At 39.4% G+C, this 15,124-nt stretch overlaps 1 protein-coding gene across 1 annotated transcript in view; it reads right to left on the minus strand.

The window, feature by feature from the left end:
• The window catches only part of SV2C (synaptic vesicle glycoprotein 2C), an 88,532-nt gene that overhangs the window by 47,692 nt on the left and 25,716 nt on the right, over positions 1–15,124 (minus strand). The window contains exon 4 of the mRNA XM_005427284.2: positions 11,591–11,771. Coding sequence (XP_005427341.1) covers positions 11,591–11,771 — 181 coding nt within the window. The remainder of the gene's footprint in view (positions 1–11,590; positions 11,772–15,124) is intronic.

Genomic DNA, 15,124 nt, shown 5'->3' on the forward strand with positions numbered 1-15,124 from the left:
GAAAGAATGTGAAAGATTAGCTGATTCCAACCCCTTCATTTGGGCAGGGACACCTTCACTAGACCAGATTTCTCACAGCTCCATCCAATCTGGCCTTGAACATTGCCATGGATGGCATGATATTCCTCAACAACCTGTTCCAATGCCTCACCATCTTCACAGGAAAGAATTTCTTCTTAGTATCTAACCTAAACCTGCCCTCTTTCAGTTTGAATCCATTCCACATTGTTCTATCACAACACGCTATTCTAAAAAGTCTCTCAATTTTTCTTACAAGATCCCTTCAGGTACTGGAGGATCCAATTAGGACATCCTGAAACCTCGTATTCTCTGAAATATTGCTGGTCAATATTTAGCTTTACAACGAACTTTTTGCATAGTTGAACCTGCTAGTTATTAAAGGATCTTCTGGTAATACAAAAGTTTACACTTCTAGGAATTCCTGTTACATACACAGCTAACAAAGTGTATCCCATTTCTTCTCATGGGTGGAAATACTGAAAGCCTTCACTAGGAAACTGCCCTGCCACAGGCAAAAAGGGACAATGTCCTTGGAGCTTCCCCTGGAAGTCTGGGCTGAGGAAAATTGAGGGGGCATGGCCAAGAGCAGAACCACAACTCATTTTACTGTGATGGGGAAACCCTGCTCTCTCCGTGCTTTTGTGTTTCATAAATATAAAAGGATTACTGCTAAAAGGATGTAAACCCTCCAGGGTGCAGAGATGGCTCTGAATTGCACTCCCACATTATTCCAAATACAGTACTCATGATTCTAATTAGTTTCTTTTCTAAGGTCAAAAATTTACTAGTAGAACCAGAAACAAGATCTTCCTTTTTCCTGACAAAGATGAAAAGTGCTGATAAGGAGTTACAGGTGTCCACTTTCAAGGAGATCTAATTTAATAGGTTACTCATGACATCCATTGGGAGGATGTTTCAAGTTGAGAAAATCTACCTCGTCTTAATGTCACAAAATGTAGAGAACCTGACCAAAAGCAGCTAAAAAGGCATCTCCCACCTGTCAGCATGAATCAACTATATCATGGAGGATGAGAGGTAAAAGCTGTTTTAGCCATTAAAACTGATCCAGGTGGGTTGACATATATGCTACATCCTAAAGGTTCTCCAAATCTACAGAAGAAGCCCTGTCCAAATCAATAGGGAAACTTTGCTAAAAAATAGACACTTTATACATGTAAAAGGAATTCTGAAGCCAGAAAATAAAAATGTTTATTTAGGTATGCAAATAAGCAGGAAAAAAATAATCAGCATTGAAAACTCACAGTTCTTCTGTTCCAACTGATTGGTTTATTTGGCACTTCCAGTGAGTACATCAACAGGCTAAGAAATTCTTTAAAGTCCAGATACTGTGTTTGTATTGATTAAACAGTGAAAATAACCAGTCTAGAGCTCAAAGGAGAAATACAGGATGTACTTTCATCATACAGAAAACTGCTGCTATTGAGAGTTGTAGGTTTTTGTTTCACAGCAATGGTGTAGTAAAGTGAGTTATGTGCTTTTTTGCACCTTAAACCTGTGAATGGAAAATTTGCTTCTCAGCTGGTTAAACATGTCCTTCTGCCCTCATGTTAGTGCAGACTGACACTGCTACAATATTTTAGGATGCTGGTACCTATGAAGCTCTTCCTATATCATAAAGCTACTACAAGGACTAAAAATTGATTATGAAAATCTTAGGCTAATCAACCACAAAACTGGAGGAGCAAGGAGGGAGATGGAGAGGAAGCATCCTCCTGCAGAAGGCTGTTCTTTTGCTCTTAATGCTGGACAATCTCAAAGCTGCAGTAGCCATGTCTCCATTCCCTAAAACTTGCTCCTAAATGCAGAGCAAGTGACAGCAGGAAGGGAGAGTAGGAACTGCTACAATTGTTCTCACACCAAACTGTAGCATTGTGTGTTATATATGGGTTTTATTGTAAAGTTGGTTATTTTTTATAAGTTAAGATTTTGGTTTGACCCTCGGTTCCCCCCATGTTCTCCCTCATAGTGGTTTGTTCTTGAGTTGTTTGTCCCTTGTTTTCTTTCCCGCCAGTGACTTGTCCATCACTGTAACCATCCCCTTTTATTTCGAGAATTTTCTATGTCAATCATCCCTTACTTAAGATATGATTTTTCTCCTGAGCCTTTTCCCTCCCCTGTGCCATTCTTATTGGTTCAGTTGTGTCCCTCGCTCCACCCCTGGACTTCGTTCACTGGTTCCCTCGTGTCTCCTCCCATCACACCCTTCCCATTTATAAGTGCCTCCCCAAGGGTTATTGCTCTGACACCGTTACTGGCCCTGCCTGGGTCAATAAAGAGCCTTGGCATCCATACTCCTTCTTTCCTTCACCTCAGTGCTTTCCAGTCCTGCTCTCGCCTGCGTCACCACGTCGCAGACGGAGCCACTACTCGTGGTTCTCGCCGAGAACCTGGGAGTGGTGGGATTCGTGGTCTCCACCGGTCACTCTGGGAGTGGCTAGCTGGCACCCGTCAGCTCCTGTGGCTGCGGGACGAGACTGCACCAAACAACAATGAGAAATTGTCTTAAAAACTCAATGGACCTTGAGAACTCTTCTAAGGAGCAAAGAAATTTCTTCCCAAATTGCAGAAGTTTTAACTTGTGCTTGGTACTACAGTAATTTTCTATCACAGAACTAATATGGTGTCTGGTATACGGAACACTGCTAGCAGAAGCACAAACTACCTCTCAAAGACTGGGGCAAGAGAAGATCAGAGTATCTCCAACTTCTTCCATCACTCTCATGTGGTGATTTTTCAGATCTTTCAGCCACTACTGCTATTTATGAATGAACTTATCAAAAGTTTATATTTAAAGAAATCCACCAATAAATCACGCAACAGCTGCAAAGAAGAATACAAGCTGAAGCTTTAATATCTCATCTCTTATTCATTTCTGTTATCTCTTCAGTTATCCTAACCAAAGCAGTGGATGTAAACATGTTACCCACAGATAACAGAGAGAAGTCCATGCACTACTTCCTTCGGGGTCACAAAAAGTATATATCTTGTTAGTATGTACAAAAACTAAGTACTTTTTTTCATATCTTCCTTCACAGATAAATTGTGTGGAGTCTGAACATTTTTTTAGAGGATTAAAAAACCCACAGATCTCAGCTTCTGGGATGATGATCATGAGTGATATCTGTCTCCTGAATAACACACTCTGTAATGAGGCAAAATCTAATACCAACAGGAGGCAAAACTTCATTGAGCTTTGCCCAGAATCATGAAATAAGTTCTCTCACTCAATAAGAATCAGACTTTTCATGTGAAATAAAAGGATGCATGCCTTCAGCCTTGATTTTTTTTTGTAAATATGTAGGAGTATGTGCAAGAACACCACTAATACAATACAAGGAACCTTTTGCTACTGCACGTATCGTTTCTATGTGGAAGAATACCATAAATGTCAATCAAAAGAATAATAAATAATGATTTTTTCAGTTATTCTTCATCTTATTTAATAAACACCATCAGAATAGGTGGAGCAAGAGAGAATGCATATTTATGTACACTCTCAGTTCAGGTTTGTTCTGTGCGATTGTGAGAAAGGTGAAACCAAAAGGAGATTTAACGGGTGCACCTTAGGAGAGTGGGATTCAGTGAAACAAACAATAAGCTAAGATACATTTGCATTTTCTTTGTTACAAACAAAGATGATAAATGTCTGCTAATCTACCTTCAGAGCTGTGATTTGTCACAACAGATTTTGGCAACTGCACAGTGTGACAGCTGGGATGAAAACACGTCTGTGAGGCATTCAGAAACCTCTGGCTTCAGATAGAAGCTATTGTTTATTTGCAGATTCACTAGCCGAAAGGGCTTGAAATGCAAAAGCATAAAAGGAATAGAGATAATTAGGACAAAAAGCCCTTACAGGATACTAAATATACAAGGTAGGATGGTGTTCTTCTGAAATACTTTGTCTTCTCTTTCAAACTTGAACAACATCCAGACTAAAAACAGATAATGTCCATATGAGATGGCATTTGCAAGTTGTCACCTTGTTATTTGCTATTTGTTAAAAAGTGATAGAGCTCAAAACACAGATTCAGAGATTTAGAAACAGCCCATCACTCCTTGTCTTTCCATCCAATTGCACATAACAGTTTTCTTAACAGGCTTCTACCCCAGTACTGTAAGTCTCATTGAAAAATATTACTGTTGTTTTCCTTTCAGAACTGCCATCAGACTGGCAAAGTATTTAATGGTGAGCAAGCTGATCGACCTTTTCCTTGAGAACTGCTGGATAAAGACCTAAAAAACTGAATTACACTAAAGACTAAGCTTTGTTGATCACTGTACCCATTTTTAAATACAAGTGTTTCTTTGGACTATGAATAATAAGGAAGTTTTCTTGCAGATGCATAAGTGGCCTGTGTGCTATTAATAGCAAGAGAGTCCTTGTAAAAATGATTCACATCATAATTTATTGAACTCTACAGTAGTCAGTTCTGATGAAAGATGAATTGACAAATAAATAATTCATTCCCCCTATTTACCCAACACTATTTAAAAAATCAAGTTTAATTTACATTCAAGCATATAATAGCAAAGAATGTGTCAGATATGTCAGATAAATTGCTTTCACATATGCTAGTACTGCTAATCACTGCTAATTAATTCTTTCTTTTGTAGATTTTCTTCTTCTTTTTCAGTCTTCAAGTTTTTACTTGAAAAACAAATACCATGGTCAGTGTCTTCTATAGACCACCAAAACAGGAAGAAAAGGCGGGTGAAATAGTCTAGAAGCAGTTGGGAGAACTCACACAATCACTGGCACAATCCCCCCACTGTTCTTGTGGGAGATTTCAACCAACCAGATGCCTGCTGGAAAAGCAATAAAGTGGAGAGGAACCAGTCCAGGAGGTTCCTGGAAGATAATGCCCTGACACAGCTGGTCAGGATGTCCACCCTACTGGAATTGTTGTTTGTGAGCAGAGAAGGACTGGTGGGTGATGGGATATGGTGGTTGGAGGCTCTCTGGGCCACTGTGATGACAAAATTACAGAGTTTTTCATTGTCAGAGAAGTAAGCAAGGTTGCCAAGGAGAACATGTACCTTGAACTTGTGCAGGGCAGACTTGGGCCTGTTTAGAAGTCCCTTGGGACACAGTTGTGGTCGCCAAATGAGCCCAGGAACACTGGAAATTCTTCAGGAATACAATCCTAGAAGTGCAGAACCAGGCTGCCACCATATGCTGAAAAGTTGGACCAGCAGGGAAGAAGACCAGTCTGACTGAACAGAGAGCTGAACTCCAGAAAAAACAAGAGAGTTTATGATCTAAGAAAGAGTAGGCAGGCTGCTCAGGAAGAGTACGGGGATGTCATGAGATCATGCATGGAGAAAATCAGAAGAGCCAAAGCCCAATGGATTCTTAAGCTATCTACTGCTGTAAAAGACAAAAAAAGGTTTCAATAAATATATTAACAACAAAGGCAGGCTAAGGAGAGTACCTAGCCTTTTTCACATGAAGGGGGAAACACAGTGACAAAGCATGAAGAAAAGACTGGGGTCTTCTTTGTCTCAATTTTTAATAGTCAGACTAGCTGTTCCCAGGGTGCCCAGCCTCCTGATCTGTGAGACAGAGAGGAGAAGCAGAACGAAGCCTACATAATCCAAAGGGAAATGTTCAGAGACCCACTACATCACTTAGACATGCTCAAATGTTTGGGCCTGGATAGGATCCACACAGGGGTCCTAGGGGTGCTGGTGGAAGTGCTCACTGAACCACTTTCCATCATTTACCAGCAGTCCTGGCTAACTGGAGATTGGGATATATGATGCCTATCTACAAGGAGGGTCAGAAGGAGGATCTGGGAAACTACAGGCCTGACTGCAGCCTCCAGGAAGGTCATGGAGCAGATGAGCCTGCACCATCACATGGCACTTATAGGAGAACCAGGGGATCAGGCCCAGCTATCATGGGCATGGTTTGTGAAAAGCAGGTCCTACTTGATCTCCTTCTATTATAGGATCGCCCACTTTGTGGATGAGGGAAAGAATGTGGATGTTGCCCAACTGGACTTTACTAAAGCCTCTGCTAAATGCATTTCCCAAAGCATTGCCCTGGAGAAACTGGCAGCCTATGACTTGGACAGTTGCACTGTTCCCTGGGTAAAAGACTGTCAGGCTGGCTGGGCCCAGAGAGCAGCAGTGAGTGGAGTTACACCCACCTGGTGGCTGTCACCAGTGCTGCTCCCCAGGGCTCGGTATTGGTGCCAGTCCTGTTTAATGCCCTCCTTGATGACCTGGACAAGGGGATCGAGTGCACCCTCAATCAGTTTGCAGGTGACACCAAGCTGGGTGGGCGTGCTGCTCTGCTGGAGGGCAGGGAGGCTCTGCAGAGGGATCTGGACAGGCTGGATCATGGCTGAGGCCAGTGGTGAGAGGTTCAACAAGGCCCAGTGCTGGGTCCTGCCCTTGGGTCACAGCAACCCCAGGCAGCTCCACAGGCTGGGGCAGAGTGGCTGGAAAGGACCTGGGGGTGCTGCTGACAGCAGCTGGACATGAGCCAGGCTGTGCCCAGGTGGCCAAGAAGGCCAATGGCATCCTGGCCTGGATCAGTAATGGTGTGGCCAGCAGTGCCAGGGCAGGGATTGTCCCTCTGTACTGGGCATTGGTGAGGCCACACCTCCAATCCTGTGTTTAATTTTTGGCCCCTACCACAGGAAGGTCATTTTGATGCTGGAACATGTTCAGAGAGGACAACAAAGATGGCAAAACATCTGGAGCAAAGTCCTAAGAGGAGTGGCTGAGGGAACTGGGGGACTTTCAGCTAGAGAAAATAAGGAAAAAAAAACCTTTATCACTCCCTACATCTACCTGAAAAGAAGTGTAGAAAGATTGGTCTTTCCTTTTCCAAGCAACAAAAAATAGAGTGAGAGGAAATAGCCTCAAGCTGTACCATAGGAATGGCATAGTAGGAAAAATTTCTTCATGGAAAAAATTCTTCATGGAAAGATTTGCAAAATATTCTAACAGGCTGCTCAGGGAAGTGTGGAATGTCCATCCCTGGAGGGTTTTAAAGTATGTGTAGATGAGATGCTTAGGAATAAGGCTTAGTGGTGGACTTGGCAGTATTAGTTTGATGGCTGACCTCAATGATTTTAAAGATCCTTTCCAACCTAAATAATTCTATGTTTCTAGAATTTTTCTTTTGATTTTTTTTCTGTCGCGTAATCTCTCTTTATTTACCCTTGTCTGATCTTTTCCTCCCTTTTATTCAATCTTCCTTTCCTGATAAGAATGCAGTCTTCTCTTACAGAAGGGAAGAGAAGGTTTAGAGAAGACCCCTTCTCTCTGAGAACCTCTCATCAACCTTTACCCACATCTGAAGCTGCAAGGACTGAAGCAAAGCAATTTGTGAAGCTCAGAACTTGCCAACTGCTTACTTGGCTTCACTGAGAAGTGTATATCCCTTTTGGCATAGCCTATCAGCTTTGAAGCCAGTCACCTGCGGAGCTATTCATTAGCTCACAGTGTAAAACCACTGATAGCCCTGGGTAGGACACAGCTGGATGCTGAAGAGGAATCAGAGGCAGAAGATTACAATATTTTGAGTGAGAGAATACAAGGTTCTTCATGAAAAAGCAGCGGAACAAGTGGATATGAGGAAGTAAAAGATAAATACAACATGATACTAAATAGTGATGACATAGAATTATAAAAGCTGAAGGTTGGTCTAGGTCTGAAGTTCCTGAAGGAACTGCTTGTGTAGGTCGACAATCTTGTCCTGGTTCCACATAGTCTTCATCTCTTTTTGCAGTTGTTCTGTATACAGACTGCTTGCACACCCTTCATGTCTCATAGTCTCTAAGGGGTGGATATGCAACTCCTAAGTGTTTTTTGCCACTAGACATAGTATACAAAACTGCTGGTAAAAGTCAGGGTGTGTAGACTTACTCAGGGAACACCTCAAAACTGCAAGTTACAAGAAACTACATTCACTGTTTTGGATTTTTGCTAACTTTTGATTCCCCATGAAAAAGTGAAGAATTTGAGAACATATCTGAATTTACAAGTTTTGTTCTACCATAGTGACACCAGCACTCTGTGACAGATTCCAATAATATAGGAGTACTGCAGGAAGGTTTAGAGATTGTCTAAGGAAGGATGAAGAAAGCTGTCTGAAGGTAAGTCTCAGATGTAATGAAGTATAGTCTAAAGCAGTCTGGAAAAGGAATATTATGTTAATACATCTTGAGAAAGACTTTTGTTCACAAGGGATAACAGGCAGGGGAAAAGCTTCTTAATAGCTTTTAATTACATCAGTTAACAATATCTAACCTGTATTTCCTAATATTTCTGTGGGTTTGGAGAAGAAATTTGGCCACATTGGCAATTCTGGCAAATTGAAGAAATCTTTGCAGTCTGGAAATACTGTGTGCTTTTAAAATAGGCCACATTTATTTAGCATCTTCTATTTTGCTCATAAGAAAGAATAACTTTCCACCAGGAGCAAACATATCAAGTTGTCTGAAAAATTTTAAATTGTAGTTCACCTCAGGATATTTATTTCAGCTAGTTTTCAATGTATGAAAACTTTGATTTCTTTTAGAAGTAATATTTGGGCTGGATAAGCATGATTTTTTCCCCCAAACTGTATAATCTCTGCATATCCTGAAGCAACTAAAATGAAATTTAGTGGGATAAGACAAATGTGTAGTACGGTTTTAATCACTTTATTATAAATTTAGTTGTTGTACTTTAAAAAAAATTGCATCAAAATTGCAAGTATCAAAAATATTAAACTAATAGCTTAGATTAATGTTTTCTAGAAATTGGACAAAACTATGTAGCTGAGAATAACATTTCACAGTGGTAGTGTTGAACAGAGCTCCAGCATCATTGAAGTTAGCAGCTATGTTGTGAGTCATGCTCTGTATCAGAGAGACCTTCCTTTGACATTTTCAGACAGATACAACAAGGTGCTTTTTGATGATAAATATTTGTACCTTCCCCAATGGCTAATGATGAATACCACACACAGTTTCTCTTCTAGATCTTTTCACTTTGTAGGAAACCATGTCTAAAGCCCTCCTAGACCTTTATCAGGCTTCTGGATTCAAATTCAGTGATCTTTAATTAACAGAAATTATCCCGATAACTGTCTGCCCCTTCAGAAAACTCCCACTCCTCTCCAGTCAGAGTAACAACACTATTTTGCCTTTAAAACATATCATTCAGTTCATTCCTTAAAATCATTCCAATTCCATAGCTGGGCTATTTGAATCACACAAAATTACTGGAACAAAGTATCCTCCCTCAAAACCAGAGGTACAGTGGAATGTCATCAAGAAGCCTAGGGAAAATGTGTGCCTTTTCCCAAAGGAAACCAGAGACCTGGTTATCTGGATGTGGAGGCACTTAACAACCTCCCCCTCAGTCTTCATCACAAAGAGCTCCATTCACATCAGCTGCGGGAGGCAAAGCAGAGGAACTGGAAGAATGACAACATTCCACTGCAGGAGAAGATCAGGTTCGAGAACATCTAAGTAGCCTGAAGATGCACAGGCTGATGGGACCTGATAAGATACATTGATGGGTCCTGATGGAATTGAAAGACAGAGCTTCTAAGCCACTATCCTCCATATCTGAGAAATTGTGGCAGTTTTGTGAGGTGCCCATTGAAGAGGGGAAGAGGGGAAACACCTATCAAGATGGGATTTTCCTCACTTTGAAGGTCTGACAAACAGATTTCTAGAAACCTCATGGCTCTCACACTTCTAACCCTGATATAATCTGAAAGGGATTATTCATGGGAAAAATCCAATCTTTGAAGAAAACAGCAAATATGAGCCAGCCATGAACCTCTCTCTGCAGTAACTGCTATGAGGAACAACTCTGCAGTTCATGCTGTCTTTTTTTGTTGTTTTTGTTTGATTAATTGGGGGTTTGTTTTGTTTTGGAGACTCCATTTAAAATATAGTGCATGGTGACAAAATATCTATGATCTATTCATGTAGCTCTCAAAGATGAGGTAGGAGGAGTTTTAACAGAGTGGTGAAAGTGTAGGATAAAGATATGAGGGGCCTGCTCCTTAAAGGACCTTTAATCATAAGCTGGGTACACGAGAGAATGTGGTTCCCAATCAAGGACATAGATGTATCACAAGGAAAGCTACAGGCACTGACTCTTACTGTAAAAGCTCCTAGACAGGTGAGGAGGAAATGGTGTAGGCAAGTTTCTCATGAAGCATAATAAATATGTATTTTGCAGTATATCCCAAAAGGGACAATTTCAGTTAAAGCCATCCTGGCTCTGCAAAAAAACCTAAACCTTTGTAGCATAATGGTCCAGACCTGCCCCAGGAAATTGACCAGGCTGAGCAGTAATACAGCAAGCTTCTCAACTTTGCAGGATCACTGAAGAGTGAAGGTGTCATGCTACATGATCTGTAGTGTTTGTGCATGGAATGAAAAAACATAGTTCCTGGAACTGATCGTAATTTGTGATAAGAGATTTTTTTAATTTTGTTTTTCTATGGGATTTGGGGTTTTCAGGAAGTAGAATATTGCCATTTTTCCTTCTTGTCTTATAAAGCCATATCTGACAGACTGGTGACAGACTAAGAGATTCTTCTAGCTAGATGACTCGTCACGTTTTTCTTTCTCCTCTTGTCCTTCCATTCCTCTTCCTAAATCAGTTTAAAACTACTGAATGCTATGGTAATTTCTTTTTGGTATTCATGCTGAGCCCTAGCCTACTTCAGACCAGTTCAAAAGATTTCTCAAAGCACAAATATCATACAACTGCATTGCTGAACCATAGCTACATAACATAAAGGCAACAAACCATTAAAGAAATGGAGTTCATGTGTGTGGCTTTACAGCTGCTGTGCTCTCATCTGATCCTGTCTATTCAGCATACCAAAGACTGATAGTGGTCTGAACTGGAACTGTAATTAGGAGTCTTAATCTGAATCGAGCAACGACCAGAAGTGCTAAACCACGCAGTTTGCAGAACAGAGCTCTTGTTTCTCCAAGAGTGCAGTAGAGGTTTTCTCATAGTAATTAAGTTATCTAAGTCCTTCTCTGCTCATAAAAGTTTAAATTTATAAATTTAATCACTGAGAAGTTATTAAAATGAAAAGTAAAGAAAGCACAGGTTCATAAACTCCAATATTTCAGAGAGAACATTTGACACAGTTTAGGATCCCACTGTAAATTTATCATGATGCCATGTGCACAATATTGTGCACATAAAGACATTAGAAACTTTTATTACCAAAATCTTAGCGTACACCTGTAAGGAGAGTGTTACTTTGCTGACTGAGCAAGATACTGTACATAAAGAAGCTGAGGCTTGAAAGAGTTAAGCAAGTTGATCAACTTCACAAAACAAATCCTTTGCAATATAAGAACAAACTCAATCTCACAGTCTGTGTCTTTGCCCCAAATGTATTCTTCCCCTTCAGATTGCTATTTAGGAGTGTCGTAGCTACCTTGCTTAGTTCTCTCACCACTGACACAGACTGTGTTTCTACACTAAATAATGTGCTCATGCAAACAGAAAAGTTTTACTAACACACAGAATTGTGAAAATTAACAAAACCAGAGGAGCTTACCCAAATCCAGAAAACAAGCGACAGAAGAGGAAGAAGCCATAGCCCTGGACAAAGGATGAAAGGAAGGCAAAGAATCCATTGACAGACATACATATCAGGAGCGATTGTCTCCTTCCCACCTTGTCTGCCAAGCCTCCCCAGAAGAATGCCCCCACCATCATCCCAAGGTACACGATACTCCCTGTAAAACACAAAAATACAAAAACAGATATTTTGTCAGCTACACAACTGACCACACCAAACCTTCTCTGTTTACAAAAACATTAGTATACCGATCATTTTATCCTTTCTCACTGAATAGAAATTATATGGAGTTTTGTAAATGTTTCTAGAGAGAGAACAGATTTCCTACTGTCTTTTTCATCTGTTACCAGACACACTTCATATAAATATAAAACTAAAGCTTAATATAAATACTAAACAAGGTGTGTCTAGCTAAAACAATAAACATGCAGGCAAATAAGTCTGAACAGGAGGAGAAAATGCCACTATTTCATCAGAATTAAAATGAATTCATGTTAAATATTGCAAAAAATTATTACTTCCCCTACAGATACAATTTGTCTGAACATCTCTAGAGTATGAACAGTCCTGCAGGACATTAAACACCAGGATCACTGGGAGTAATATGTGCTAAAAAAGCTGGTTGTAAAACAAACACTTTTCACCTGAGATCTATAGAATCAAAGACGTCCATCTTGATTGGTTTTTTCTCCCTCCTACATCAGTGTATTTCTTTATTTTAAAAGTCAATGTCCTTTCAAAGCAAAAGCACTGTAATGTTCTTGACTTCTTGTTTTGGGGGTTTTTTTGTCGTGTTCCCCCTTCTCAAGAATTATAATAAATGTAACAGATACAGTTACATTTCTTAAAATGGCATAGCAAAAAATAATATTGGGGTGATTTTTTTTAGGATAAATTGTGCTTCCACATGTACTTTCTCACAGAAAGATAAGTTGAAATATTTTAACATTTTGATTGTTCACATCTTAACACATTGTACATAATTTCCTTTCCAAACACCCTGTGGAACATTTGACAAACATGTACAACATATTGAGCAGACTGTCAGAGGGAAAAAGTAATTCCCAAGTTTTGGACAGAATCATTAACTTTGTATTTTGTTTAATACATGGAATTCTTTTTCCATCTAGTTTCTTGTTGAACTTCCCAGGTTAGGTTTTATATATCCTGCATGTTGCTACCATCTTCTACAGAGCAGGAATTACTCACTAAGGTGCTAGAAGTAATTAAAATACTAGAAGTCCTTGTTATGTGTCTCCTTTTGATTAGTCTCAAGAATCTCTAATGGACTCTAATTGCTGTGAAATTCTGGCCTCCAAAACAATCACCTTTGCCCTGCAGAAGGTAGTTGGATGGTAAAGGAAGCTGAAGAAAACCCATTTAAATTCCTGGGCTTGGTTAAATGTGTATCAGTCTAGAGTTTACTCATCAGTATTTCTGTTCTTGGAATTACAGATGATAACATCTGAAGTGCTGACATCTGCAGGGTCTTATACACCCTGAAGTGTCTCTGCTCCCTCTCATGTTCTGTGCAAGTAGTTTCCACTGTTGTTTCCTTATAAGACATAATTTAAAATAGGGTATTTTTAAAATAGGATACAGATTGTGTGTTATATTGTATATCAACAAGATTATAGAATCAGAATTATAAAAAGTGGTTTGGGTTGGAAGGGACCTTAAAGACCACTTTAAATTTCAATCCCCTGCCATGAGTAGGGGCATCTTCCTTTAAATCAGATTTCTCAGAGCTGTATCTAATCTCAGGATAACAGATCCCATGCTGCTCTTCACAGGAGAATTGCTAAAGCAACAAGCTCCTTAAGAACAACAGTTAAGTGTCCTCTAAAAACAGCTTTTGTCAATGAATATTTTCTAAATGTTGCTGGGTTCTTAGAATTACATCAAAAAATACTGATGATAATATAAGTAAATCCAGAATTTGCAGAATTACTAAGACATCTTTCTTTACCTTCTTTAGCTTAGGAAGGACACAGATATTACAGTATTCTTTTTCAGTACAGAGGTGTTTAGGAGCAGATATTTATTGGATAGCTTTTTCATTCTGATCAGAAATTTTATTCCACTAGTTGAGATTTTCCTGTAAATGCGCATGGCCAATATATTTCCTGGTCCTAAAGAGACAAAGATTGGTGGGTAATTTGGCATATTCATTCAACTACTTTAAGATCTCTCCTGTGGGTTATTTTACCACGCTGCAGGTGGATCGCTTTCCATAAGCAGTTTGGAGACTCCATCCAACAGATCTGCTGCTTGCTTGACAGTAGGAGTGGAAAGAATGTAGCAAAGATCATCAAATAGCTACATTGCCAGCAGACAGGTTTCAAAAAGGAAAAAAGTTCATTTCTATTCTTACAGTGAAATTCATTACATTCTTTTCCGTGTAAGTATTACTGGGTTTTCCCAATCAACATTCTAATATAAGAAATAGAGAAGACCAATTAAATAGCCTTTTATTTCTTTATAGAGATAACTTTGAAATATTTCTATGCAAATAATCATAATTTTACCAACTTACATTCTTTGTGATGCACAAATATATCAAAACATTTTGAACAATGAAAGAAAAATGTTTCCAAGTCTTGAATTTAAAAAAATACCTTTCTTTTAGATGAAAAATCCTTTGGTCATTGTACTGTGTTTTGGACTCTTATACTGATGTAATTCTCCTAAAGAACATTTGAAAGATGCTGCTAAAAATAATATTCGCATCCTGTCAATAAACTGCTATAAATAAGCTGCTCTCTGAGCTGCAGCATTATCTTTTTCTGTCCCATTATATTAACTTCCAATTTTTTCCTAATTGCCTTGTAGTCTTTGCACACATCCTCTCCTTGACCAAAGATCTGTAATTCTTCCATCCTGAACCTACTGCAGCTACCAACAATACATGTTTTGGTACATTTTCTGTCTTCTATTCTGTATTTTCTGTTTCTCTTTATTGTAAAACATTTACAGAATGGTTTGGGTAGTAAGGGACCTTAAAGCCCATCTATTTCCAACCTCCCTGCCATGGGCACTCCTCATTAGACCAGATTTTTCAGACCTCCATTCACCTTGGCCTTGCAAACTTCCAGGGACAGTGCATTCTCAGCTTCTCTGTACAATCTGTCCCATAATGAAGAACTTCCTTGTCTAAACCTGCTGGATTCTGAAAATTCTCCAAATTTTGGGCGTGTCTTGTTGGCACTGGCACCAAAATACTAGGATTGGGGTAGATTGAAGTTCTTCTCCCTTCTTTAGCTCAGTAAACTTTAGTTTACTTTAGCAAACCTTAGTTTAAACCCCTCCTGCATCATATAAAGGAAGTGCCCTTTGTCTCAACTTCCAGATTTTCCCTTAAGATCATTTTACCCTGCAGCAATATACACAATAAGTCACAAAAGTGAAAAATGGCACAGGAGAACTCTAACCATGTAAAATAGCTGAACAACCACCCAACAAATGTAAGTAGCCAATGAGATAAGATGATAATTTTATTGTCATCAGATT

The sequence above is a fragment of the Geospiza fortis genome, unplaced genomic scaffold, assembly GCF_000277835.1.
Source record: "Geospiza fortis unplaced genomic scaffold, GeoFor_1.0 scaffold201, whole genome shotgun sequence".
Classification (NCBI taxonomy): domain Eukaryota; kingdom Metazoa; phylum Chordata; class Aves; order Passeriformes; family Thraupidae; genus Geospiza; species Geospiza fortis.